This window comes from Achroia grisella, unplaced genomic scaffold (assembly GCF_030625045.1).
Source record: "Achroia grisella isolate CSIRO2021 unplaced genomic scaffold, CSIRO_AGI_Agris_v1 utg567, whole genome shotgun sequence".
Lineage (NCBI taxonomy): Eukaryota > Metazoa > Arthropoda > Insecta > Lepidoptera > Pyralidae > Achroia > Achroia grisella.
The window spans coordinates 1,611,739-1,639,498 of record NW_026712947.1 but is presented as its reverse complement, the minus strand read 5'-3'; the positions used below and the strand labels follow the sequence as shown (position 1 = coordinate 1,639,498).

Genomic DNA, 27,760 nt, shown 5'->3' with positions numbered 1-27,760 from the left:
ATGTTAAACTTATTTATTGTAGTTAATGCAGAGCTACACAAAGCTTTCAGTTTAAGTACAAAAAATCGCCTTTGAATTAGAGATTACAATAAAAACAAATATAAGTACTAAAGTCTTTATTGTCATTACAGTCATGGATTACATTAATCTAGATCAAACACGAACTAATGCATAATAGTTCCAAAATCTTCATATCACATTGTAGATAAATCGGGAAAGTTTTAGAATATCGTGCGTATAATTAAGGCACCTAACATAAGAATATGACATTTTATTGGCACAACCGCAAGTGGCTTATTTTCTCGTGGTTCTTTAAATGCACAATTTATAGAAAACCAATGGAGAGGTAAATAATTACAACCAGAGTTGCGTTGCGTTTCCCCATTATTGTATGAAATGTGATATCAATCAGATCTTTATCATAATTTCTGATAGCGGCTTCCTAGGTAGATCGGGTACTGTGGCATCCTTGTGTGGTCTTCCTACAGGTAGCAGAAGTTCTAATCTCTCGTTGCCTGGTCTTGAGAGAAGATCCCTAAGACGAGCGTTGCAATTCAGCGGGGTGGAAGTAAGAGCTACTAGTCCACAATACTGAAAAGTGAAAAAGAATAAAATATAGTAGTGTAGCAATTGTAAACTATAGAAGTGAACAGGAGAGAAAAAGCTGCAGTGGATGGTACGTTGAATATTTCAGGTCAAGGTCTGTAAGACCCTACTAAGTTTGGTGTCTCTAACTTAGAACTCACTATTACAAACATATGATTGTACTGGATAGTATATCCTATATATTGGATGGCATAGCTTTAACACATTCTTCTCCCATCGGAGGTTAGCGATCATTATAGCCATCTTTATTTTGTCCACGGCGATCCTGAAAATGGATCTTCTACTTATCCTAAACCACTGCCTCAGGTTTTTCAACCACGAAGTACGGCGTCTGACCATATACCTAGTAAATTCAAATACCATCTCACATAAATTTATTTAGTGCTATCAGAAAAGTAATGACGCGATGAAACAAATCAAAAATAATTTATTTCTGTAGGACCTTTTAGCCGCTTATGAAGGTCAAATTTTTGTATTAATAAGACCCACTGACTTTTTCTAAATGATTTATCCTAACCTTCATAAAAATACTTCTATCAACAAATACAAAAATAAAGGTGCACATGGAGCGCCTAACATCTTGAGTCATTTTCTCCGATTCTACTCGTATATTTAGGATTTATTTTACATTTATTTTTAAGTTTCCTTAAATGTGGTACAATGATGAAAGTTGGCTTTAAGATTGTCTGTGTCACATATTTAGTAATCACTAGGAGTATGATTCCGATGGACAAAAGACATACCGGTTTATACAACTAGTCATCTTAAATATTCATTCCTCTTCAGTACAGCTGCTTACTTGTTCTTATAGCACAACTGCATTCCCAAGATAGAGCATTGGCTCCCAGTCCCAGTTGAACATTTATACTTTTTATGTCAATTCACGCGTGCAAAGTAACAAGCACACACACAGCTTTTATGTGGTAAAACTGAGCGCTTTTTCTATGTAATGGTAGCTTTTTTAGAATTATTCTAATGCTGTTTGCCGCAGATGGTCTTTACATCACCATACAATAAGTGGCTACACTATTGACGACACTCCTACAAGCTATTTGTGCAGCTTTTTCATTAAATGCATATGAAAGTATATACGGTACTTAAATTAATTCTAAAAAATTGACTGTTATTTGTTCTAGCTAATCTCTAAAACGGCTAGACCCATTTTGACGGAACTTTAACTCCCAGATAGCTAGTCATTAGGTGTAACTTAGGGTACTGTTATTTTAGAAAAAAATATTATAATAAAAAAAATCCATGCGTACTATTTCGCGGATAACTGCTACTAAATATATACAATTGTAGCATATGCTGTCGGTTGCTCTATTCTCCCTAATCTGAATTTTAAAATGATTTGTATTATTGTAAACATGTACAGGTACATATGAAAAGAATGAGCTGAGTTTCTTGTCAATTCTTCTTAGATCGAAAGCATTCCGAACTGACGGTATATTTGGCATATCATTAGAATCTGTAATAGACCTACATCAATAAAGATATCTGCAAAAAATACAGTAACTACAATTATCAATGGAATATTATTAACTATTTAAATATGTAGGAATACCTGAATGGCAGTTAACAGGATACCAGCTGCAATCGCTATACTGACTTCACTATAATAATGCATTTTTTTCTTTCCATCCTCTCTCCAGGAATGCGTCTGACGAAATACCAATAGCAACGCTGGTGCTTCAGATAAATATGGCTTTATGTGCTTCGTTGCGAACGGTTTCAAATCTGTTACCCATTGTCTGGACATTCTTTGTGTGTAGTTCAATTCTTCTTCCTCTTCCACAATAGTTCTGATAGCTTCTTTTACTTCTGGGTCTTGGACTACTACGAATGTCCATGGTTCTGTGTGAGCACCAGATGGTGAGGTACCTGTAATGTTATCAATGTTTAATAAATTATCGAGCATATTGACAAAATTTGCTTCGATCAGATTAAATTTTTGTATTGAATTAGTCATTAAGTATAGGAGACAGAGTACACGGAAGTGAACAGAATATAATAAAACTCAAGAAAATATGCGAGAAAATATGCGAGTCCGGCAGTGGACGTCTTCCGGACTGCGATGATGATGATGATGAACCTAAACGTAGTCAAAGATATAAAAACTAAACATAACGCTGGAACCATAGATTGTGGTGCTAATTGTCAGAAAATTAGAGAATTTATCTAATATTATCTTCCTTTTAAATAGTAGCCTCCAATAACAACTGCGCATTTTTCTTAAACTAACGTATTTTAAAGAATACATTTCTGCCTCGTATCTATTAAAATAAGGTCGTAACAATACAACAATCTTTACTACTACTAATTAATGTATATATTCTTTATGTCGCCAGTAAGTTTTTCCAGCGACGTAAAAAAATCATATATTCATGAGGTCATGCGCATATGAATCTTGAACATCTACATATACTTACCCGACCTGCTCTTGAAGCATCTTAAATACCTTGAAAGTTTAAATGTGAATATATAAACTTGGAACAATATTATTGGATTCTGTGATTCGAGAGCCTTCTTGATGTGATCTTTGATCACGACTAGGATATTCAGTTATGGACATTATGAAATCTATAATAATACTAGCTGTCCCGGCAAATGTTGTTTTGCCATATAAATTAAAATCGCTATTAAAAAATAGGGGTTGTTCCTAGAATTTAGGGTTGTTTGTATTTTTCAATTCTAAATAATAATAAAATATATATTATGTGGAAAAAATAAAAAATATATATTTAGGGGTGGATATCCCTTACCACTTAGGGGTATGAAAAATAGATAGTAGCCGATTCTCAGACCCACAGACAGACAGAACATGCATATAAAATTTCATAAAAATCAATCAAGCCGTTTGGGAGGAGTATAAAAACTAACATTGTGACACGAGAATTTTATATATAAGATTACAAATGCAAAACTGTCTGTTTGTACTTTTGTTAATAATATGGGACAAAATACTTTTACATACTTGAAAGGTTTTTTTTTAAATACTTGAAAGGTGATAAATTACACATGAAGTTCATATAACGGCCTCGATGGACTAGCGGTTAAGCACACCCTGCTTCTGATGGTTGCGGGTCCAATTTCTCACACAGTACAAACATTTGTATTCATGTTGTATGATGATTATTTGTATCGGTCTGGGTGTTTTCTATGTTTCACCTACACGTAATTTATAACCTATGTATACACTGTAATGTTTCATCAAACACTGTTTGGTAGTATTTCTGTACATGAGTAACGGTAGGGGTAAAAATTTTTTAATGTAAAAACTTGACGTTCATTAGCGGCTAAAATGTCCTACATAAATAAATTGATTTTGAATATTGAATTCTTTTGAACAAAGATGCTCCCAAACTCACAGACTTTCGCGTTTACAAAAAAAATGTTTTTTTTATAAGTCTTACTAATATAAACGTTCTCTAGTACCTTTAACAACTCTGGGACTGTGTGTGTGTGTAAATTGTCCTGAGATATTATTATTATTAGTTTATTTATATGATAAGGCTAGACGTATACTATTTTTTCTTCTAAAAAAGCAGGAAGTCACAAGTAATAGCCTTGTTGGTTAAGTGCTGCAGTAGTGACTAATTATCATCAGGTAGATCCTTTTTTAATGATGGTGTGTCCGAGAAGTATCATTTAAAAAAACATGATTATCATACTCGGAGTTGAATGTTCGAATTGCATTTTTTTCTATGGGTAACACGATAAAAAACATTGACGTCTATGGTTTTTTACTTCATTAGGTGCCTTCCACTGTTTTTTTTATAAAAGATTACCTATCTGTTGAAGCTCTTCTAACCTTTCATAAGACTTTCGAGGCTATATGCTTAGTTGGACTTTTAATATTTTAATTTAATTTAAGAACCTAATATAAACCGTGATTGGGATTACAAGATCTCTGCTAATATTTTGACATGACCTAACCTTTGCTGAGGTAATGCATGCCAAATATTTTATTTGTACAGTTGCATTCTAACATTTACCCTGGTAATAATTTAATGTTTTGTTCAGATGGATGGTTGTGTGTAACTGTGAGAAAACAAGACGCTAAATTAATTCAGTTATGATACATTTGGTGGTGGAATATGAACTATGTGTTTAACTACTTAAAGGTCACTAAAAATTTCAAGGGCCCTATAGTGTTCCTTGAGGAAGACCAATATGTAACAGAAGATTTTATTTAGATTTTAAATTTGCGCAGAACTATATATAAAAAGGAATTGCTATGAGTGCGAAATCATTAAGTCCTAGAGCCTCGTTATCATAATAAATCTTAACATCAAACCAGTGCAATGTAATGTAATAGTTATAGAACACGTTGACTCTATTGAACACATTATAGGATAGCATTTAATGGAAACTTTTGGTGAAAATTAAAAAGACAATACTAGAATTTCATTTTAACAGCCATCTTTGGAATCTATATCAATGTTGAAAAAAACAAAAGCGTGAAATTACGCATGATATCAATAGAAGGTCCAAGATTATTTCATGTTAGTTCATATTAAGCAAACAATTATTATAAATATTGGAATTTAAATAGTAAAGTAGATGCAATTAAGGAAGTCTTGAACTTAATTGTGAATAAATTGTGGCCTAAGAGATTAAAATTAAATTACTATGATGAATATAAGACGAGTCCTAGAGAAAATGATAACTGGAGAGATGTTAGAAATCGTGAATTGCATATATAATTTTCAACAAGACTTTACCAAGGAATACCTACTTGGTAAATCAATACGTGCAGTTTTGTAGATAATATTTTTGCTTATTAATACCAACTAGTGTTGTTAGTTTAGTACGACACGTATTGTTTGCGAGTTGATCTCATTATTTGCCTTATTGTTATTCAGCATATAACGTCAATATGATTACTAAATAGAGTATTAATCCAAAGTCAATATAAAAACATCACTGTTGCTATTTACAACTTTACACATATTATTATATTATTAGTCTCAAGTGTCAATTTACTCCATTTAAACTATATTTAAACTTATTCTATTTACTGATATATTTAACAAACATTAAGATAAAGTAAAATCGTCTCACTAACAGGTTTCGTTAAGGTCTAATTTATTTCCACAAAAATTGCATCTCTTCATAAAATTGTGCGAAAACACAGTGTTGTAAAAATATTTTTAACCTGTGGATTGTCTCGTCTTCATCTGGATGCTCGTGACTTTGTGACTTTTGTATATATTGACAGACTGTAGAGTCTATTATCACAATGGATTAATGTACATTTTAAACAATGAAATAATTTCTCTATTTCTTCTTCTTCTACTTTCAGTGCAGTAGTTTCGGAGTTTGCTTTTCTTATAACAAAATTCTCTCTCTACTTTTCTCTTTGTATAGATAAACAATATCAAACATTAACATTATAATGCAAAATCACTCTCTATATAAACTTAGCAAATTACGAGTACACTATCTATTTGCAATATACCGAGAAATGTTGAGATTTATCAAAAGGTCCGTATAGGTCATCAGAATGTTTTTATTATACTTACCTACTGTATTTCAATTACAAACTTGGTCATTAATGATGAAAACACGACGTGACATTTCACGATAAGCAAATTAATAAAGCATTCTTTATTAGACTGGCGATAAAAGATTTATAGATCTCAAAGGTCGTGGACTCGAATCACTGACACCAAACTTTGGGTGTTAATTTAAATTTATGACTAAGTGTCCGGTACTGACAAAATTGATAACAAACCAAGACGTGGTGTTAGACTCGCTTCCTGCGAAGGTGATAAGATTAATATTCTCAGCCAATCGTATATTTTAACAAAAATAGAGTCCTTACTGCGCAAAGACTGAGCAAATTATTTTTATGATGAATTTATTTAATTTGGGATAACAACTACTCAAGTATTGTAAATATAGATTTTAAGTTATTTTTATTAAGTTATATCACTTTGTTTTGAATTGTGGAAAAAAATCCCATTAATAAAAAATTCCATAAATAATTCCATTAAAACTTTTTAAACGACCTCAATTGTCAGTACGCTTATTTAATGGCGCGCCACAAGAATGGCTATAGTTAATTAGCAATTGTTCATAATTAGTGCAATTGACCCAGACGGGGCAATGATGATAAAAATTTATTAATAATTATATATCAACATATAACCACATTAACATATAAAACCCATTGTGTACGTGTAGCATTAGATTGTTATAAATAGAAATGTATTGTTTGTAGTCGAGGAACTCAGCTGTAGAATTTGCAAATAAATTAAAATAACAGATTTTGATGTTGAACATAAATTGGAGGTCTTTGATCACTTCAATTCAATTTTACATAAAAATAGAATTAAGAGAAACTCCAGTCTCAAAACTGACGGAAACTAATAACTTTCGCCTATATCAGTAAGTAGTACCACCAATGATGGCAAATCAGGGATGTTTCCTAGAAATTTGTAGAAATTCTATTTTCATAGTGGGGTTTTGAGGCAACATATATTTGGAGTGATTTGTGAGCGATACAGTAACAGATCAAAGTGTCAATAAAAGGTCAACAGGACCGCATACGAAGAATTATAAAATAAGAACTGAAGAATTTAAGGCTACACATATTTCAAGTGATTTGTGAGCGATACAGTAACAGATTGTAGCGTCTAAAAAAGATCATCAGGACTTCGAACTAATATAAGAATTATGAACTGAAGATCTGTCATGGAATAAGCGATCCAAAAAGTCAGGGTACATAATTGTTTCTTGGGAACATTTCTTCAATACCTGAAATAGGGGATTTTGGACAAGTTTTGGGAGGAATCTAACCAGTCACGAGGCAACACTGAGCAGTCTTTCTGTAAATATTGCAAGCTCAGCGTCGTAGTCTAATTGGTTGCCACATTTTGTCATAAATACAAACGTCAATCTCAAGTACTATGATTACTATAAAAGAGCTATCACTATCAGCTAGAACCAGTCACGTTTATTGAAATAATTTCCATTCATTATTAATGATAATGATATCGCAATTGTCGATGTCAACTAGTTATTTATCGTTGATATCTAATGATATCGACAAGCTGAAGTTATCGTTGTAGCTGATCTAGTTATAGCGAGGTATTAAGTACTAGTTTAACCTGCGACTTTGCGCGCGTGTATATTGTTGACTCCATTGATTTTCAAAAGAATCGATTTCTTTATTTTTAATGGATGATAATGAAATATCATCCATTTCATTATCATCCATTAAAAAAATAAGGTGAATATTATCTATGCCACAATAGGCTTTATGGATGATAATGGAATGATGAACCCGCCTGCGCTAACGTTTTACGCTGGCGGGGCACCAATCCAGGATGATAAGATGAGCATAAGGTCAGGTCAGTTGGCCCATCGTGACAAATTCATCAAAAATTTATCACGATTATTTCCACGGGGAGACCACATGGAGGTCAACCTGACATGGTACATTGCTAGCAATAAGATCATCAGTCCACATTACTAACAATCCCCTTTGCCACCATATGTTATCAATGTATATGCTCAATCATTTTGTTAATAATTGTTGATAACAAAATGGATATTATATCAGGGTAATGTACTAAACTGTATAATAATAGATAAGAATTTATGTACTCACGCAACACTTAACACTCCTATGCAATAAGTTTATTTTCTCTTTTATTTTATTATATGAATTGATAATAATTTTCTATATATTTTATGCCTATATGTTATACCTATTTATGTTTTTTTTTATTATTACTATTTATGATAATATAATAGGGTTGATTAGAAGTGGTCTTATTACATGCGTCCTCTCGAAGGTCTCTGGGCAGTGCCTGAATATCAGTGGTTTGCTGCTTGTACGCAGTAAACAATACACTGAGGTGCTGCCTTTTTACGTATGGGCTATGCACACACACTACTCAAACCGTTTTTTTTTTTGTTAACTGTACTGCATTTTATTTTACCTGTACATTTTTTGTGTACTGTATTTTATTTTGACTAATCTTATATATAAAATTCTCGTGTCACAGTTTTCGTTCCCATACTCCTCCGAAACAGCTTGACCGGTTCTCATGAAATTTTTTGAGCGTATTGAGTAGGTCTGAGAATCGGCCAACATCTATTTTTCATCCCCCTAAATGTTAGGGGTAGTCCACCCCTAATTTTTTTTTTATTTTAAGGCAAAACAACGTTTGTCGTGACAGCTAGTGTAAATTTATGTCTATGTGTGTGTGCCTTTAACTTGAATAAATTTTTTATCTATCTATCTATTTATTACGTATTTATGTACTTTTTTTATTTTTGTATGTAGTAGTTAAAACACTGTATAGTACAGATTCGATGTTTGTTAATTACATTAGTATATACATACATACATACTTTGTCTGTCTGGCGGACTAGCTACTGTATATATCTATACATATAATAAAATAGTAGAGGTCGAATTTCTGTACACAGAAAAAAAAATCGCCAAAAACCAAGTTAGAGGAATGTTAGTAGTGAAATAGGACTATTTATAGGCTACTGATTAAATATAAATAAATATGACATTCCAAGTTTGTTGCAACCCTTAAAGGGGTAAAATAAAATAGGGGATGAAAGTTTGTATGGATCGTAATGTTTTAAACAAGAAGAACGATGAAATATTTTTTGCCATTTGGGGTTAGTTTATTGAATATGTTTTCTTTTTAGGTCAAGGTATATATACTATACACCTGGACGAAGTCGCGGGCTCAGTTAGTATATAATAAAATAAACTTATTAAAGAATAAAATACTTTAAATATCGTGTAAAATACCATAAACTGGCAAAACTGGTTCTCACGCGTAGCGAGCTCATCTTAAGTCTATATCTTAACATTTAAACTTACCAGCAGTTTTTATAATGTTATCCAATACTTCATCAGGTATCGGTTCAGGACTGAACGCTCTAACAGTCCTTCTCTTGGCCATCAGCTCGTAATATTCCCGTGACTTCTCCAATATCTCCTCGTTTGATCGACGAGGAGGCTTGTAGGGTATGTGAGCTATATCTTCAGGTATTGCAGGGACGAGACCGTCAGGGTCCTCATCATCAGGGAAATCTCTTTCTGGAACAATAAAATAACAATTCAACTATAACATAACAATGAAACAACAATAAAATAACAATAAAACTAATTTAACTAAATATAATCTTATTAATATTATAAACACGAAAATTCGTGATTGCGGATGGATTTGTTACTCTTTCACGAGGAAACTACTGAACGGATTTTGATGACACTTTACAATAATATAGTTTATACATAAGAATAACATACAGTCTATAAAATTCACGCGTATGAAATCGTGGACACAGCTATAAATAACACAGTAATAAACAATTTTATCGCTGAACAATTCACAAAGCGACATTTAGTCCCAAGTTAAGCAGAACAAGTGTTATAGGGACTAGACACCTGATAGAAATACTCAAGTATATTTTTGTAAACACATACATATTATATATGGAGAACCAGACGAAACATAAAATCATACTTATGAATACAAATGTTACCGTGAGAAGAATCAAACTTGCGACCACCGGAAGTGAAGCACTGGTAAATTTAGTAATTAATTATTGTTTAATTAACTTCAAGACAGTTCTCCTGGATGTGTTAAAAGCATTGTCAACTGTTGGTGTAGTTATGTTTTATAATGAATAATAATTGATTCTATTATTATTTATTATATCTAAATATATATAACTCAAAGGTGACTGACGTAGTGATCTATCAACGCACAGCCCAAACCACTGGACGGATCGGGTTGAAATTTGGGATGCAGGTAGATGTTATGACATAGGCATCCTAATCCAGGCTAAGAAAGGATTTTGATTAATTCTAACCCCAAGGGGATAAAATAGGGGATGAAAATCTGTATAAAACTTTGTAAATTTTAAACCGATCAGACTGAGACTTAGCATGCATAAAGCTACTATTACGTAGGCATCCCCTAAGAAAGGATATGATCAATTCCACATCCATTCCACATCACACACCACATCAATTCCATTCCATTAACATAGGGGATGAAAATTTGTATAAATCTTCTTAGATTTTCGAATGATTGAACTGAAATTAAAGATTGGAGCTACTATGATGAAGACGTTCGCTTAAATAGGATTTTGATAAATTCAACCCCCATGGGGATAAAATAAAGGATGATGCAGGATGTAAATGTATTAGTTTGGACCTATCAGTACCTAATGGAACGAATAAATTAAGACGAACAAAATAATTTTTAGTTCTTTAGACTAATTTTATATAAATTCCACGCGGACGAAGTCGCGGGAACAGCTAGTATATATATATGTATAGGCACATTTTGTAAAGGTCATGTCTTCATTAATATCTTATACTGTCCCCAAAATTGTTTACAAATTAATAATTCGGCCTTAGTTGTCTAGGTTCAATTCCTGGCACGGCATAAACATTTGTATTCACGAGTATGATTGTTTGTATCGGTCTGGGTGTTTTCTATGTATAGCTAATATGCATATATTTACGAAAAAAAATGATCTATGTATTTGTATCAGTAATGTACCCATAAAACAAGCTTTAGCTAGCCTAACTTGGGTCTAGATGGCGCGCTATGTGAATTGTCCTCAGATTGTTATTATTATAGAATAAATTACAATTAAAAAAAAGGCGCTCACATTTCGTAAAAAAAAAGCAGACAAAGTCGCAGGTAAGAGCTGGTTCCTAATAGATTATCCTTTATCGTGTAATATTATAATTTATTATCAATACATAATATAATGGGTCACTCACAAATATAATCTTGTCAGTGTTATCATCGACCAGATAAGTAATAAATATATCAATAAATTAATTAATCTAAGTACGTAATCATACATTTATTGCACTGGAAGTTGGATTTTATAATAAATTAGTTTTAATCAAATTTTGGTATAAAATAGTAATAATACCAAGACAATTCAGTCTTCTAGTTCCTAAGCAAAACCTGTTGTTATGGGTACTAGACAACTGATTCATTCATTCATAATTTAAGAGCTGTGCTCTTGTCGGTGGAGCTCCCGCCTCCTACGATCTTCTATCAGTCTTTTTAATCTTGATACGACACGACTCCAACTTTTTCTTTAACTTGCTTGATATAGCTGTGTCTCGGTTTTCCCCTTCCTCTCTTTCCATCTATTTTTCCTTCAATAATGTTATTAATATTATTTATTATTACTATACTCATGAATACAAACGTTTGTACTGTGCGAGGAATCGAACCAGCGACCATAGTTAGTGATCATGGGAGTTGCAACAATGCAGAAATATCGGGAACTTAAATCCCGTGATTTTCTCAATTTTAATTATTGCCTTATTTTTTTTAAAGTTTCGATTACCACGCCTATTAAATTGCATTCTCAACTAATTTATTCCTTCTTTTAATTAATCAACTTGCAGTTTTTCTCAGAATTAATATCTGGACTAAGGAAAACTGCTATAATGGTTAAAACATTTCCAGAATAGGAATTCAGTAAAACCAGTTTTACTTAGTTTTGATAGAGGCCTATACTTGTTAGCCTTAATCCAAAATCGTTAAGTTTACGCAACATTTTAACTTGATCAAATAAAATTACTTTTAGTAACACTCGTATTGAAGTCCTTGATCTAGTTTTGAGAGGAAACTTATTCGCCATAAATATACAAACAAGGTTTACTGTCAGAACAGATATAAATTTAAAAATTTAACCGACACTCAATGTTTACGCTTGCAAAGAACAAATATTTAGCCAGTCTGTATTAAAACGATCACTAGGTCCAATCTGTGAAGTCTATCAATACATATATAAATAGTAACTACTATCTGTCTGTACATGGAAGATATATGAGAAAAACTATTATTGGGAGAGCATATAAACGATCTTGCGGCTCACCTGATGGTAAGTGATTACCGCCGCCCATAAGCACCTGCAACACCAGAGAAATAGCTAGTGCGTTGTCGGCCTTTTAAAAAGGTTTAACTTTTCCTGAAAGTTTCAATATTGTTGTTTCGTATTGGTTTGGAAATTCCTGGAAGGTGATTCGACGATGTGGTTGTGCGTGTCAAAAATTTCTAGAAAACCGCACTGTGGAGGACCGCCATTCCAGATGATCAGGACGGTGATGGTGAAACTCAGCAGCTGGTATTAATTCGAACAATTCCTCAGAACACTCTCCGTAATACATGCAGTAAAAATGCAAAGAGATGCAATGCCTCGCCAAACCAATGGGCCGAGTCTGCCACAAAGACGACATACTTTGTTAAAGTAATAGAAACCTAAAGAAAGATTGTTAGAATTCTAATCTGTTTGTACGTCTGTGCAAGCTAATATCTGGTAGAGCTGTAACACAAACTATGTTTGTATATTTGTGCACGTTGATCTCTCCTATATGCTATAATACAAAGTATAGTTAGAAAAACGTAAGTCGTTCAGAAACAAGGTATCTAATAATACTAGTTATAAACCTCAACGCTGCTGCATTGAATACAGCCTGTATATAATATTTGTTGGTAAAGCTAAGTAGATGCATCTGTAGACAAATGAATTTTAATTTCGAAATACTCATACAAAGAAAATTAAATCTTAAATTTAATATATCGATGTTCTACATCTATACATATAAATAAAATTGGAGTCTCTGTTTGTAATATTGAAATAACCATTTATTACTACATGCATATGTATATAAATACGGTATATACGCCAAAATAACATTTTTTACAATTTTTGTCTTTCTGTCTGTCTGTCCGTTCCTTCCGACTAATCTCTGAAATGGCTGGACCGATTTTGACAGGACTTTTATTGACAGGTAACTGATATAATAAGGAGTAACTTAGGCTACTTCTATTTTATATGCGTACAGGTTGTCATCAATACAGTATCTTCGGATACTGCATTGATGACGAGTTGACGAGTGAGTTCACGGAATGAAAACGCAGGAGTCTTTATCACGGATGTATTACGTTATTCCTACATTACATGGTATACAAGACTGCTCAACGCGATGTAATATGATATGTGTGCATAGCACACCTACAGTGTGTAAGTTGAGACAGCAAATGGTTCAGCCACGTTGCAATAATTACTACAAATTGATTTAAAGAGACTGTTGGATAAAACCCTTTATTATTTTATGACAATACATTTATTCCTAAAAAGAGAAATGATTACTGCGAGACTATCAGAAAATTTTTCTTTTTTGTTGTTTAACTCGTTTCTAAATTAAATACCTATAAAGACTAGTCAAAGATTTAAAAAGAGAAATGATTATTGAAAAAAGACGAATGCGAGACTATCAGAAAAATTGTCCTTTTTGTTCAACTCTTCCTAAAGTAAATAACTATAGATATCAAAGATACTCAATTAAGGTCCCTTGCTAACTCTTCTAAACTGAAACTATCAATGAAATTGAACAGTAGAATTAAAAAACAGTAATAAAAAATTTAAGTTTGACGGCAAGATTCTTGGAATATTGTTTTTATAATACTAAAGAATGTATGCAGTTTAAAAGATCTAAACATATCTCACCTTGATACACTAAATCGTAGGTGGTTTGAAATTTGGACTGTTTTGCAGGAAACACATACTAACCTGTGTTAACAGATCTAGACGGATCAGAAGATATACGAAAGTGTAAAAGCAATAGCATTATCCAGATAATGAACCTAATCTCCCAAATTCGAATTTAAAAATGAATCTGTATTATTGTAAACATGTACAACATTTATTTATTAAGTTTCTTGTCAGTTCTTACTGATAAGAAACTTGTATTTTTTTCATTTATTTGAAAAGAATACGAGCTGAGTTTCTTGTGAGTTCTTCTCATCTCGAAATCATGACTGAGGAGCTCCTCAATAAACTAGAGCGCTTACAAAATTTAGCCATCAGATTTATTTTCAGTTTACGTAAATACGATCACGTCTCTGAATTTCGCGCTCGTTTAAAGTGGCTCCCAATCCGCCTTTGACATAATATGTACATTCTGACCCTGCTCTATAACATCCTTAATAATCCCAATGCTCCTGCTTACCTTAAATCCCGCTTTCAATTCTTGCCCCTCCTACTAGACCGAGACGTCTTTGCCAAAACCACTCCAAAATGTTAAAACTTCCACTTGGCAAGTCTCAATTGTTAGGAAATTCCTTTTCATTTCGCGCTGCTCGGTTATGGAACAAACTACCAGTACAGATACAGAAAAGTCCATCAATTGGTTGTTTTAAGAAAAGGTTAAAATCGCACTATTTATCGACCTTAGTATGATTAATTTCATCATGTATTTCATTATTTGTATTTTGTGTAATATATGTAGATATCTATAGTAATTGTATATGTATGTATGTATATATATATATATACATATAACTTTTATTAATATTTATTTTATTTATAATTGTATATTTTATTATAATTAGAACATTATTTAATTTGTTGAATTTTAAATGTTTTATTTTTCTCAACTTTTGGACATTTCAACATAATAGTGTTAATTGCACATGTGTTACCTACTCACTACTAGCTATGCCACATTGTTGGGTTGACTGGTAGAGATCTCTCTTAGAGATAAGTCCACCTTTGCTCCCTCTGTATATGTTTAAGTTTAGAACTGTATTTAAAAGTGCAATAAACAATATATAATCATTCCGAACTGACGGTAGATTTGACATATCATAAGAGTCTGTAATAGACCTACATGAATAAAGGGATGAATATTTTGATTTTAATCTCGTTAAAGTTAAATGCGAACAACTGAAATGCGAATGTTGAGATGGATGTGGTGTGACAAGAATGGATAAGACAAAGAATGAATACATTAGAAATCGTCTTTCATTTAGTCAATATTGCCGTTGCCAAACCACTCGAGGAACCTTAATCTTCCTAGCAGTAGAATCAGTTTATGGGTAACTCCTTTTCATTTCGTGCTGCTCAGCTATGGAATAATCTCCCTTTGGAGATTAAAAAAAGTCAATCTATTGGTTCTTTTAAGAAAAAGTTAAAATCGTACTACCTTTCTACTGCTATGTGATTAGTGTCATCATTGTAGATATATTTATTGTTTGATTTAATGTTTTTTATCTTTATGTATATTGTATTAGTATCTGTATTTTGGACATTATATTTTTATGTTTAGTTTTAATTATTTTTGACATTTTTATTAAACTATTATTTAACCCACTCAACACTTCCTATGCCACGCTGTATTGGGTTGACTGGAAGAGATTTCTTTTAGAAATAAGTCCTCCTTTGTTAACATTATTCCTAATTAACTTGTTAATCGGGGAATTTCTGTTTAATTACGCAGCATATAACGGGCACTGTCTCTCACTAGGACGTGTCAGTACGTCAGCACAATATAATTTAATGTATATATTTTTGATATGACATATTCCATCAGCTACAGGTTCCAGGGCGCAGCAGAAATTTTAAAAATGTAGGTATACATATGTCCTACACGTACACAAAAGTTTGACATTTGACATATTTATACGTACTGCTCGGTTAACAGGTTAATAATATTTCAATTAGGACAATTCACACAGCGCCATCTAGTCCCAAGCTAAGCAGAGCTTGTGTTATGGGTACTAGACAACTGATATAAATACCTGGATACATTTTTTTTTTGTAAATAAATATATATTATACATAGAAAACACCCAGACCGATACAAACAATGAACACAAATGTTTGTACCGTGCTTGGAATCGAACCCACGACCATCGGATAGTCAAGCGGTGTGGCTGTCAAAGTTAATATACTTATAAAGTGTATTTACGTACAATAAAGAATACATATATTGTTATTACATAGGTCATCTATTGCTAAAATAGTCAAGTCTATTGCGACTCTCATAATGACCATCGATTCAGTATTGTTGCAATTTGTCATTCATGGGATGTTACTGGTTTGCGTGACTCGTTTTCACTCATCAACTGGCGTTATTTGATGTCATATCACTTAGCGGCACGCAACCTGCTAACCGTTCTGATATACATAACTTCCTGACAACTACTCTGATCATCAATTCAGCTGCTACAATTATTCTTTATTCAAATTTGACGGCCTAGGTATAGCAGTTTAGCACATCTCTTTGCCGATGCCGATCCGATGGTCGCGGGTTCGATTCCTCGCAAGGTGCAAAGATTTGTATTCATGAGTATGACTATTTGTATCGGTCTATGTACATATACAGAGTGTTCGGCAGATCGTAGAATATAGGAAAGTGGGGGGTAGGTGAGATCGTCTCCTATCTATTCAGACCTTAAAAAAATCTTGGTCTTAACAAACTTTTTATATGATTTTTGAATTTTCATCACTTTCGAACCTTTAAACCCTTATAAATTTTTATTTTTTATAGCTAGGCCATTTTTTTCTTTTTTTAAATATTAAGGGTTTGTAGTTTAAAACAAAAATAAAGATGTTGCATGTTATAGCTAAAAAAAGGGGAAGATGCCCAAACCAATAAAAAAAAAAATGTATTAAGATCCACGTTGCGTTGCATTTAAAAAAAAGTTAGTTGGTTGCAGTCCAGCGGCCAACAGCATTAGAATGGTTCGGATGTAAAAAAAATATGAACGTTATGTCGCATCGCTAACGTGCAGTATTGCAAGAATGTATTCTCTTACCAGCCCTTCGAAGCCAAGCAAAAAGTAAAAATTAAAACTATTTTTTATACATAATTGAAATACAGTTGGACATATATATAAAACAAGATATTTTATCTCTCAGGAAGTTATAGGATTGTGCCGAATTGGGACAATGTAATAATAATAACTCAGGACAATTCGCAGTGCTATCTAGTACCGAGATAAGAAGAACTAGTATATGGTAGAACTGGTATAAATATTTACATATAATTTTTTTTGTATATACATTCAGAGAAACGAACCTACGATCATTGGAGGGTAAACTGCTTAACCACCGAAGAAGTAGAAGTAATTTATAAATATACAAATATTTAGAATAATAATAATATAATATCTCAATACAATTCACACTGCGCCATCTAGTCCCAAGCTAAGCAGAGCTTGTGTTTTGGGTACTAGACAACTGATATATATCAATACATTTTTTGTAAATACATAATATACATAGAAAACACCCAGACAGTTTCAAAATAATCATACTCGTATTAATATTTGCATCGTGCGGGGAATCGAACACACAACCATCGGCGGTAGACGGTGTTCTCACATTTGGAAAAATTCCTAATACCTGCCATAATCAAACAAATTAAATAAGTTTTATTTAAAATATAATTTCATACATCATACCGTTATCGAGTTATTTAAAAAAAAAAGGAGATTTTCAACCCTTTTTCCAATTTTTTCATCACTTTCCCGTTAACTTAAATCAAAATTTCTTTCTGAATATTATTATTCACTTATTTTTATATATTGTCCAGTAAAATTCATAATAATGATAACAAATCTGAACTAGGCATTGGAAAATAAGTCGCAGAGCTCGGATAAAAGTGTTTGTATCCTTGTGCTATCGGAAATGTTTGATAACATTAAATTACATAATCGTGCAGTCAAGAGCGTTATTTATTACATTAATCGACGGATTGTGATAAGAATTTCACTGTTTCTTACATATTATCTGTAGTCATTATCGCTCACGTGAGTTTAGAAGAGTTTTCGATGATTTTATTTATGACTAGCTGTACTCGCGACTTCGTCCGCGTTGAAATTTATTTTATATTTCTAAAATAAAAGTAGCCTAAGTTACTCCTTATTACATAAGCTACCTGCCAAAAAAGTCCCGTCAAAATCAGTCCAGCCATTTCAGAGATTAGCCGGATCAAACAGACAGATAAAAATTTTAAAAAATGTTATTTTGTTGTTGTGACCGTATAGATGTATAGACTAGCGACCAGTCCAGCCTCCGCACTGATGCTAATGTCGGATTCTGATGGTAAAAGAATTTTTCAAATCGAGCCAGAAGTTTCGGATCTTATTCAATGCAAACAAATAAACAATTAAATATAACCTCTTTATAATCTAGACACGCGGTAGCGTGTCAAGCCGAGTTTCAAGTAAGAGAACTGGCAAGCAGCACCGTGTGTATATTTACACGAACCATTTGGAGTCACTTTTGACCCCCTCATAACTCAAAAACTCTTTCACATAAACCTGTCAAATTTGGTTCATATATTGAAATTTGCGAGATAAATTTGTGTTCCAAATTTCATAAACATATCTCAAACGGTTATTTAAATATTAACGTCCAAATATCGTCATTTTTATCACTGATCAACAATACAAACTCAAAATTATAACCCACTTCAAGATGACTTAGGAAGTTCAAATTTGGCATGCAGATAGGTAATTAGGTGATTATAAAGGAAAAAACTGAAACTAGTAGTACTTGGCTAGTTTTCATATACGAAATATACTGTAGTCTTCGCAAGTTCTAAACATGTTACTTGTCGGTTCCTACTTTATTATTAGTAGTAACTAGCAATCAAAATTAACAATTGGTATATGAGAACTGGCCAAGTCAAACCTTAGGCTACAGTATATTATCCTAAGTTATAAGAAGAAATAATATTTTATATTGTTATAAATACATTTCAGGACAGACCATTGAACTTGGCTCCCATTTAGATCTCACCTCTTTTGTCGTAGAAGTCAACAATCAAGGCATATATATTAAACTCGGCTATCATTTCACATTTATGTTTTTGATGGGATATTACTATCCTTCCCGGCTACGCACGGATGCATACAAATCTTGGAATTAATCGGCTTGTTCAATACTGTAACACGCATGTATTATACATATAAATCTTCCTCTTGAATCACTATCTATTGCCGAAAACTGCATTAAAATCGGTTAAGTAATTTAAAAGATTAAGCGAATATACAGCGGCGGCGACGTTGATTTATGCTATATAAAGATTAGACGCAACTTCGTCTAAATCACATTTACCCGGTTTTACTAATATTTTTCATTCAGCTCCGCTTTTATTGGTCGTAGCGTGATGTTATGTAGCTTATAGTCTTCCTCGATAAATGAGCTATCTAAGAGTAGGAGAATTTTCAAAATCAGATCAGTAGTACCGTTGATTATGCCAAACGTCTAAACTCAGAAACTTTACCACATTATATTATTAGTATAGAAGGTGGTGATGATGGTGATGACGATGATGTTGGTGATGATGATGATATGATATATCCGTGTACAAAATTTTATTGGAATCCGTGCCACAATTTTTGCGTAAAACAATACATACATCCATTCACCCTCACATACTTTAGCGAATGCAAAAAATGTATCTGTCTGTTTCTTAGTTTGTAAGAACAGTACGGCCGAACTGGTATTAATGAACGTATGTTAGTCTTTGTGTTGCAATGTATGTAACATTGTAACACAAAGACTGACATACTTAATCTTTTATCTCAAAAAATAATCTTAAAAGTGATACAAATGTTCAATATTTTCAATATTTATGTTATCAATGCAAAAAATGTGTTTGTCTGTTTGTTAGTTTGTAAGAACAGTACGACTGTTTAATCTAATATTGAAACATTCGTGATGAGTATAATTGTATGATATGAAATGATCGGAAAATTTCATGTTATTGTCGATTCGATGACAGAATCATGTTCTCGCTCTTTCACTTGATTCGTTCATTTGCCAGTTGAATACTTCCAACTCGAGTCGAGTTAACTCGAGTTGACACATCTCTACCTATAGGGTCTAAGATCTAGTACAGTTCAGGTCTAATTAATGTACTAATGTACAGCAGTAAATAACGACCGATCGGGTATTAATGAACGTATGTCGGGTGTACAATGTTATATACATTGTAACACAAAAACTTTAAGATTATTTTTTTGAGATAAAAGATAAAGTTGACATACTTTATCTTTTATCTCAAAAAAATAATCTTAAAGATATAAATATTCAACATATGTATAGGGAATCAACCATTTCTCAGGTAAGATACATAAATATGAAAAATAAGACTGTACCAGGTACTTCTTAATAGTCTGAGCACTTGACAATAGTTATTTTTAACTTTATTGTTTAATATACATTATTTATATTATTAACGACGACCTCGGTGGTCTAGCGGTCTAGCACACCGCTTTACTGTCCGATGGTCGCGGGTTCGATTCCTCGCACGGCACAAACATTTGTATTCATGAGTATGATTGTTTGTATTGGTCTGGGTGTTTTCTATGTACATTATGTATGTATTTACGAAAAAAAAAATTATCTATGTACTTGTATAAGTTATCTAATACCCGTAACACAAGCTTTAGATAGCTTAACTCGGGCCTAGATGGCGCTGTGTGAATTGTCCTGAGATTAGTATTAGTATAGTATTATTATTATTAACCGGGTCTTAACAGGGGGGAAAGGGGATCGTTAGTCATGTGGACTGATGATCTTATTGCTAGCAATGTACCATGGCAGGTTGACCTCCACGCGGTTCTCCCTGGAAACCATCGTGATAAATTCTTGGTGCATTTGTCACGATGGGCTAACTGACCTGACTTCATGCTCATCTTATCATCCTCCACTGGTGCCCCGCCAGTGTAAACCGTTAGCGCAGGTGGGAGCACCTTCCATTATCATCGTAAAAAAAAAACAACCCCTGAAAACCATCGTGATAAAGTTTTGATAAATTTGTCACGATGGGCTAACTGACTATGACCTCATGTTCATCATATCATGCTACAGCGTAAACCGTTAGTGCAGGTGGGTACATGGTGCACCCGCCTGCGTGGTGGTGCATCCGCCTCCATAATCATCCATGAAAAAAACCGGGTATTGCCTGGTATTTATATTATTAACCGGGTCTTAACACGAATAATTTTATGGCAAATAAAAGTACATCTCGACGTTTCGACTAGGTTGCACTAGCCGACTAGACAACATTGAAATGGCAGTTACTCCAGTCAGCTCGCTCCATAAAATTATTCGTGTTAAGACCCGGTTAATAATATAAATACCAGACAATAGCCCAAAACGCTCAATAAAAACAATGTCCGACATAAATATCGATGATTTTGCCATCTGTTTTATACTTTTGTAATTTTGAATAAACACAAGGTCCTTGATATTACCACCTGTGTAAACGATCACATATTTAATGAGGGAACACGCAGTTATTATGACCTCGTGTAAAGAAATACGTAAATACACTTGTAATTTCATACGCAGTATACATAGAATACAACCACACCAAAATCATACTCATGAACATAAATGTGTGTACCGTGCGATGGATTGAACCCGTGACTATCGGAAGTAAAGCGGTGTGCTAAACCGCTAGACCACCGAGGACAACCGTTAAGATTTTTTTTTCGGAATACTCTAATGCTGTTGATGCTTCACCGGACGTTAGCGGCGAGTGCAGATGGCACTCCAAACCAAGGAAGGACTTATGGAGCGGCTGAAGGCCAACTCCTGCCTGACGGATACGACTTTATTCTGGCACCACTAGGGGTTCAACCTCGGCTCAGGCCGTCGTAATTTCGATCCCCGTTTGAATTGGACGGGGGATCGATCGGAGGGGCCGTTAAGATATCGATTAATCGGTACATAAGAGTTAGGTGTATGCTTGAGATGGTTTCAGCATAAAGACTTTAATTCTTTATAAACAAAAAGAAAAAAAAATCTCAGGTATGACTAATATAAACACTTTGGGGGGAAGGGCATTGTTAGTAATGAGGGCTGTTAACCCCATTGCTAGCAATGTGCCATGTCAGGTTGACCTCCACGCGGTTCCCCCTGGAAACCATCGTGATAAATTTCTTATTAATTTATCACGATGGGCTAACTGACTTGACCTCATGCTCATCTTATCATCCTTCACTGGTGCCCCGCCAGCGTAAACCGTTAGCGCAGGCGGGTGCACCATTCCATTATCACGCAAAATATATATATATATAAACACTCATTCTCATGAGTGTGTATGCATTGTGCGAGGAATCGAACCCGTGACCCGGTATGCTATTCCGCTAGACCAAACTGACAGAACATTTCTTTTTACTCTTATCAAATGAAATTGTATGATTACGATAATACAGATTTATGCGTAAATTAAAAGAAAACATTTCATCAAGGGCCTAAATCGTAACAGAACAGTCTCCACAAGCAGCACCCGTTCTCGAGTATGACAGGTGAGGCAGCCAATATTTTGTTATCAACATTTAACACTGACCACGGCAATCTGCCACGGTAGCGCCGATAGACCACCCTCTTCGGCCAGTAGTCCTCCTTCATGAAGGTGGGCAGCATGTTGGTGGGGACCCGGGCCACGATCGCTATGAAGCTCGCGTTGTAACTCGATTTCAGCTGCGTCACCCTCAATGTCAGGTTACTTTTGGTCCGGATGTAGTCAACAATGCCTGTTCCTTGGTAGCGTAGTGTAGAGATGTGCTAACTAGTAATAAACATAAATCGAGTTGAAATTCAGGTAACTCGAGTGATACGAGTTACCTGGAATAAACAGTTGTTTTTGTTTTTTTTTTTAATTTTTCGAACAAATCTAATGTTTTAGGTTGCAGCTAGCCTTGAAAGCTTCACCAAACCATAGGGGGCGAGTAGAAATGGCACTTCAAATCTGCGGAAGGACTTAGAACGCATAATCATTTTAATGAAACATAACCGGACGAATATGCGAAAAAATGATAACGACCTCAAATCAATATTGAAATATTTGTGACGAGTGAAAATTGTATGATATGAAATGATCGGAAAATTTCATGTTATTGCCGATTCGTTGACAGAATCATGTTCTCGCTCTGTCACTTGATTCGTTCATTTGTTCCTCAGGGCTCTATTTTAGGTCCTTTCTTATTTTTAGTTTACATAAATGATCTTCCTTATATGGTAGAAAAGATAGCTGACATAGTTCTGTTTGCTGATGATACTTCATTAGTATTCAAAGTCAATCGACATATTGATGATTTAGACGAAGTAAACGGTGCTCTTTCTTATGTTTTAAAATGGTTTACGGCTAATAATATGTTACTAAATGCAAATAAAACTAAATGTATCAAATTTACTCTCCCCAATGTAAGGCCGGTAGATTCAAAAATCACGTTGGACAATAAACCTATTAATTTTGTGGATGATACTGTATTTCTAGGTATCACATTAGATTCCAAGTTGCAATGGGGTGCTCATATTACTAAATATTACTAAAAATTTACCAGCTGAATATTTCCAACTCGAGTTGGCAGAATTCAACTCGAGTTAACTCGAGTTGACACATCTCTAGCGTAGTGTTGGCGGGATAGGTACATTGCCGTGGTCGGTGTTGCGGCACGTAACAAAACGTTGGGCCCTGTCGGTGCTGTGCCACAATGGTTTCGATTGACCCTCGTTGCACACTTCTTCATGTTCACTCATGCATGATTTGTAATTAATAGCATTTACTATTAAATTTAAGAATTCAAGCGAAGTCTATCTTTTCTACAATCCTGTAATCTGCTGGAGCCATCAACACCTACCATCTATTAATTCGAGCCGCATCATCACGTCCCAAGACCTTTATAAAACCTGATTGTGAATTGCTAAACGGTACTAATATATTCTGTTCAAATGTCACTTGATGTGGATTAACAAAACACTACAACTCTATATCTATACATATAAATAAAATTGTAATATAAATACGGTACATACACCAAAATAACATTTTTTACAATTTTTGTCTGTCTGTTTGTTCCGGCTAATCTCTGAAATGGCTGGACCAATTTTGACGGGACTTTTTTTGGTAGATAGCTGATGTAATAAGGAGTAACTTAGGCTACTTTTACTTTTAACTAATAATAATAGTCTCTGGACAATTCACACAGCGTCATATAGACCCAAGTTAAGCTAGCTGAAGCTTGTGTTATGGGTACTATATAACTGATTCAAATACATCGATTTTTTTTTTCGTAAATAACATACATATTATACATAGAAAACGCCCAGAACTATATAAACAATCATGCTCATGAAGACAAATGTTAAAACGGTTCAAGGAATCGAACCCGCGACCATCGGAAGTAAAGCGTTGTGTTAACTACTAGACCACTGAGACCGTTATCGTTGTTAGAAATATGGTTTCCATTACATTATTAATAATTTATTCTAAATTGTTGACAGTCATAAGTAGTCTTTTCCTGGGGAACCTAGGATGAAACCTTACAAAAGTGAAGCCTATCTAGTGAAACAAAGAACAATATGTGGATAAATATTACTATGTGTTGTGAATTAATAATATTATACTTAAATCTAAAAGAAAACATATTTATTCAGTGCTTACAATAGAAACAAAAACAAATAAAAAAGTTATCGATACATATAAATACTATAAAATTGGAGTGTCTTTTTGTAATATTGCAATAACAGTTTTTTACTACATACCTACATATGAATATAAATACGGTACATACACCAAAATATCATTTTTTACAATTTTTATCTGTCTGTCTGTTTCTTCAGGCTAATCTCTGAAATGGCTATACCGATTTTGACGGGACTTTTATTGGCAGGTAGCTGATGTAATAAAGAGTAACTTAGGCTACTTACTTTTATTTTAGAAAAATAAAGTTAAATTCCACGCAAACGATGTCACGTGTACATCTAGTAATATATATATAACTAAAGTAAAACAAAAAGAACTTGAATTCTTCTACATACACCAAAATAACATATAATATTACAATTTTTGTCTATTTGTCTGTTTGTTCCGGCTAATCTCTGAAATGGCTGGATCGATTTTGACGAGACTTTTATTGGCAGGTAGCCGATGTAATAGGTACTTTTATTTTAGAAAACTAAAGTTGAATTCCACGCGGACGAAGTCATGTGTACAGCTAGTAATATATATAATTAAGTAAGCAGGTATTGAAAACTAAAATATTTTAACATCACCTACATTTATATTGCATTAATATCTCTTTCAAATTAAAATATCTTTATTCATGTAGGTCATTACAGACTCTTATGATATGTCAAATCTACCGTCAGTTCGGAGTGATTTCAAACTAAGAAATACTTACATGTACTCAAATGTTATTATTTTCAAAAATGCTTATACAAATGTACAGATTTGTGTTTACAAATTAAAGACCCTATTGCTAGCAATATACCATGTCAGTGACCTTCACATGGAAAATGTTTTTTTTTTGTATGATAATGGAATGGTGCACCCGCCTGCGCTAACGGTTTACACTGGCGGGGCACCAGTGGAGGATGATAAGATGAGCATGAAGTCAGGTCAGTTAGCCCATCGTGACAAATTCACCAAGAATTCATCACGATGGTTTCCAGGGAGAACCACGTGGAGGTCGACCTAACATGGTACATTAATAATAATAAATTTATTTGCAATAGATTTTGGGTACATACATATATGATGTTATACAAAAACATGGCCCTTACAAAATCTGCTTATATCAGGCGTACAAATTTTAAGTTAATTAAATTATCGATTCTTTATATAATTATGAATTATTGTATGTAGGTATATGTCAATTTGTACATAAATCTAAATGTCATGAGGAACAATTTATTATTTTAATATTCCAAAAACTCTTTAATTGAGTAAAAACACTTGGAAACTAACCATTCATGCAGTTTTCTTTTAAATAATATTCCAGAGAGGGTTCTTATATCGTCAGGAAGCTTATTAAATATTTGTATCGCCATACAAAATGGACTCTTTTTTGTCATGGATAGTTTTATTGTAGGTACTTTTATTTTACTTGTATGGCTGTCGCGTACTGATTTATTCATCGTTGTCTGTTTTAGAGGAAAATATTCTGGTTGTTCTTTAACGAATATGCATAATTGTTTAATATATAAACATGCTAATGTAAGCAGTTTATTTTTTTTAAATAACGGGTGACAAGATTCTAGTACATCCGTACCAAAAACTGATCTTATACATTTTTTTTGTGATTTAAACACTTTATCAATAAAAGTACAGTTTCCCCATATAATTAAGCCGTATTGTATTACTGACGCCACATGTACATGATAAGCCAATAGTGCACTCTCGGTAGAGGATATCTCACGGAGGCGCCGAAGAGCGTAAACAAACCTACTGAGCATGACTGACATTGCTAGCAATAGGAGGTACTAGTTCCCATTACTAACAATATCCCCCCCCCCCCCCCAATGTAGCCAATTGAAGAACACAGTAGAACACCCTGGAAAATGTTAGGTTCCTGATGAATTTACCACAATGGCTAACTGACATGCTCATCTTATCATTCTCCACTGGTGCCCCGCCAGCGTTAACCGTTAGCGCAGACGGGTGCACCATTCCATTATCATCCATAACAAAAATTATACCAGTAGAATTATAAGGTAAGTATGAAGGTATAACACTATAGTCCTTAGGAATGCCAACACATACTTTGAAATAAAAAAAACATGAGACTAGCCCAAGAAAAAAAAATAAAAAAAAATGACTGTAAGCAAGTTACCATTTACCATCAGGTGAGCTACGATTGAAGGCATCACCTTTTTTTCTGTTTTCTATTCTAGTTACATAAAAAAATCGTACGTAATTTATGGATGTTACAATGTAACACGGCTGTGAGTACCAGCCGATCTCTCGAAAATTAATTTCGATTCAATGACATTGGATTGCTCCGTTTCGCGCCTTTTTGTACTCATGAATACACTAGCAACATATTAATTCCATATTTCATGGTCAATAGAACTCAAATTTATTGATTATTATCTCGATTACAAAGGAATCGATTGGATCGAAATCAATATTGAAATGCAGGTAACAAGTACAAAAAAAAAACAACGCACGAACAAAACACCACACGCAAAATACAATGTGGATATCACATTATATTCTTTTATTTTTATTATCTTATTTTTCAGCTCGCACATTATTATAAAATAGTAAGCATTATTGGCACTAACCTCTCCCACTGTTCCAACTTCGCGCCAATTTCTTTTTTGCAGAGACAGTTCTATTTAAATTTGTTTCCATCCTATTTTTGTGGATCACTGTGAAGCCAATAAAAAATACTATCAATATTGTATACACATAATAACAATTATGTTCTAATGTCCACAGAGTTAATGACACGATGTTCATATTTTTGTAATTCGTTTTCGCGCGCGTTTAAAACAAATATGGCGGCTGACAGACAACCGTCTACGACCGATACAC

The 27,760-nt window shown here is 33.6% G+C and overlaps 1 protein-coding gene across 1 annotated transcript; it reads right to left on the bottom strand.

The window, feature by feature from the left end:
- Nucleotides 1-108: 108 nt before the first annotated feature.
- LOC131848626 (iodotyrosine deiodinase) lies at nt 109-27,760 on the bottom strand. Its single transcript, XM_059198547.1, has 4 exons — nt 27,508-27,760; nt 9,464-9,682; nt 2,171-2,487; nt 109-591 (listed from the first exon to the last, which is right to left on the bottom strand). The coding sequence occupies exons 1-4, from the start codon at nt 27,683-27,685 to the stop codon at nt 409-411; spliced, it is 897 nt and encodes a 298-aa protein (XP_059054530.1). The 5' UTR covers nt 27,686-27,760; the 3' UTR covers nt 109-408.

Excerpts from the sequence above, each read along its gene's own strand:
- LOC131848626 (XM_059198547.1), bottom strand. The coding sequence starts at position 27,685 with ATGAACATCGTGTCATTAACTCTGTGGACATTAGAACATAATTGTTAT. Across the intron at positions 9,683-27,507 it reads AAGTTGGAACAGTGGGAGAG|AAAGAGATTTCCCTGATGAT; the intron begins GTTAGTGCCAAT and ends TTATTGTTCCAG. Across the intron at positions 592-2,170 it reads TCCTGTTAACTGCCATTCAG|TATTGTGGACTAGTAGCTCT; the intron begins GTATTCCTACAT and ends TTCACTTTTCAG.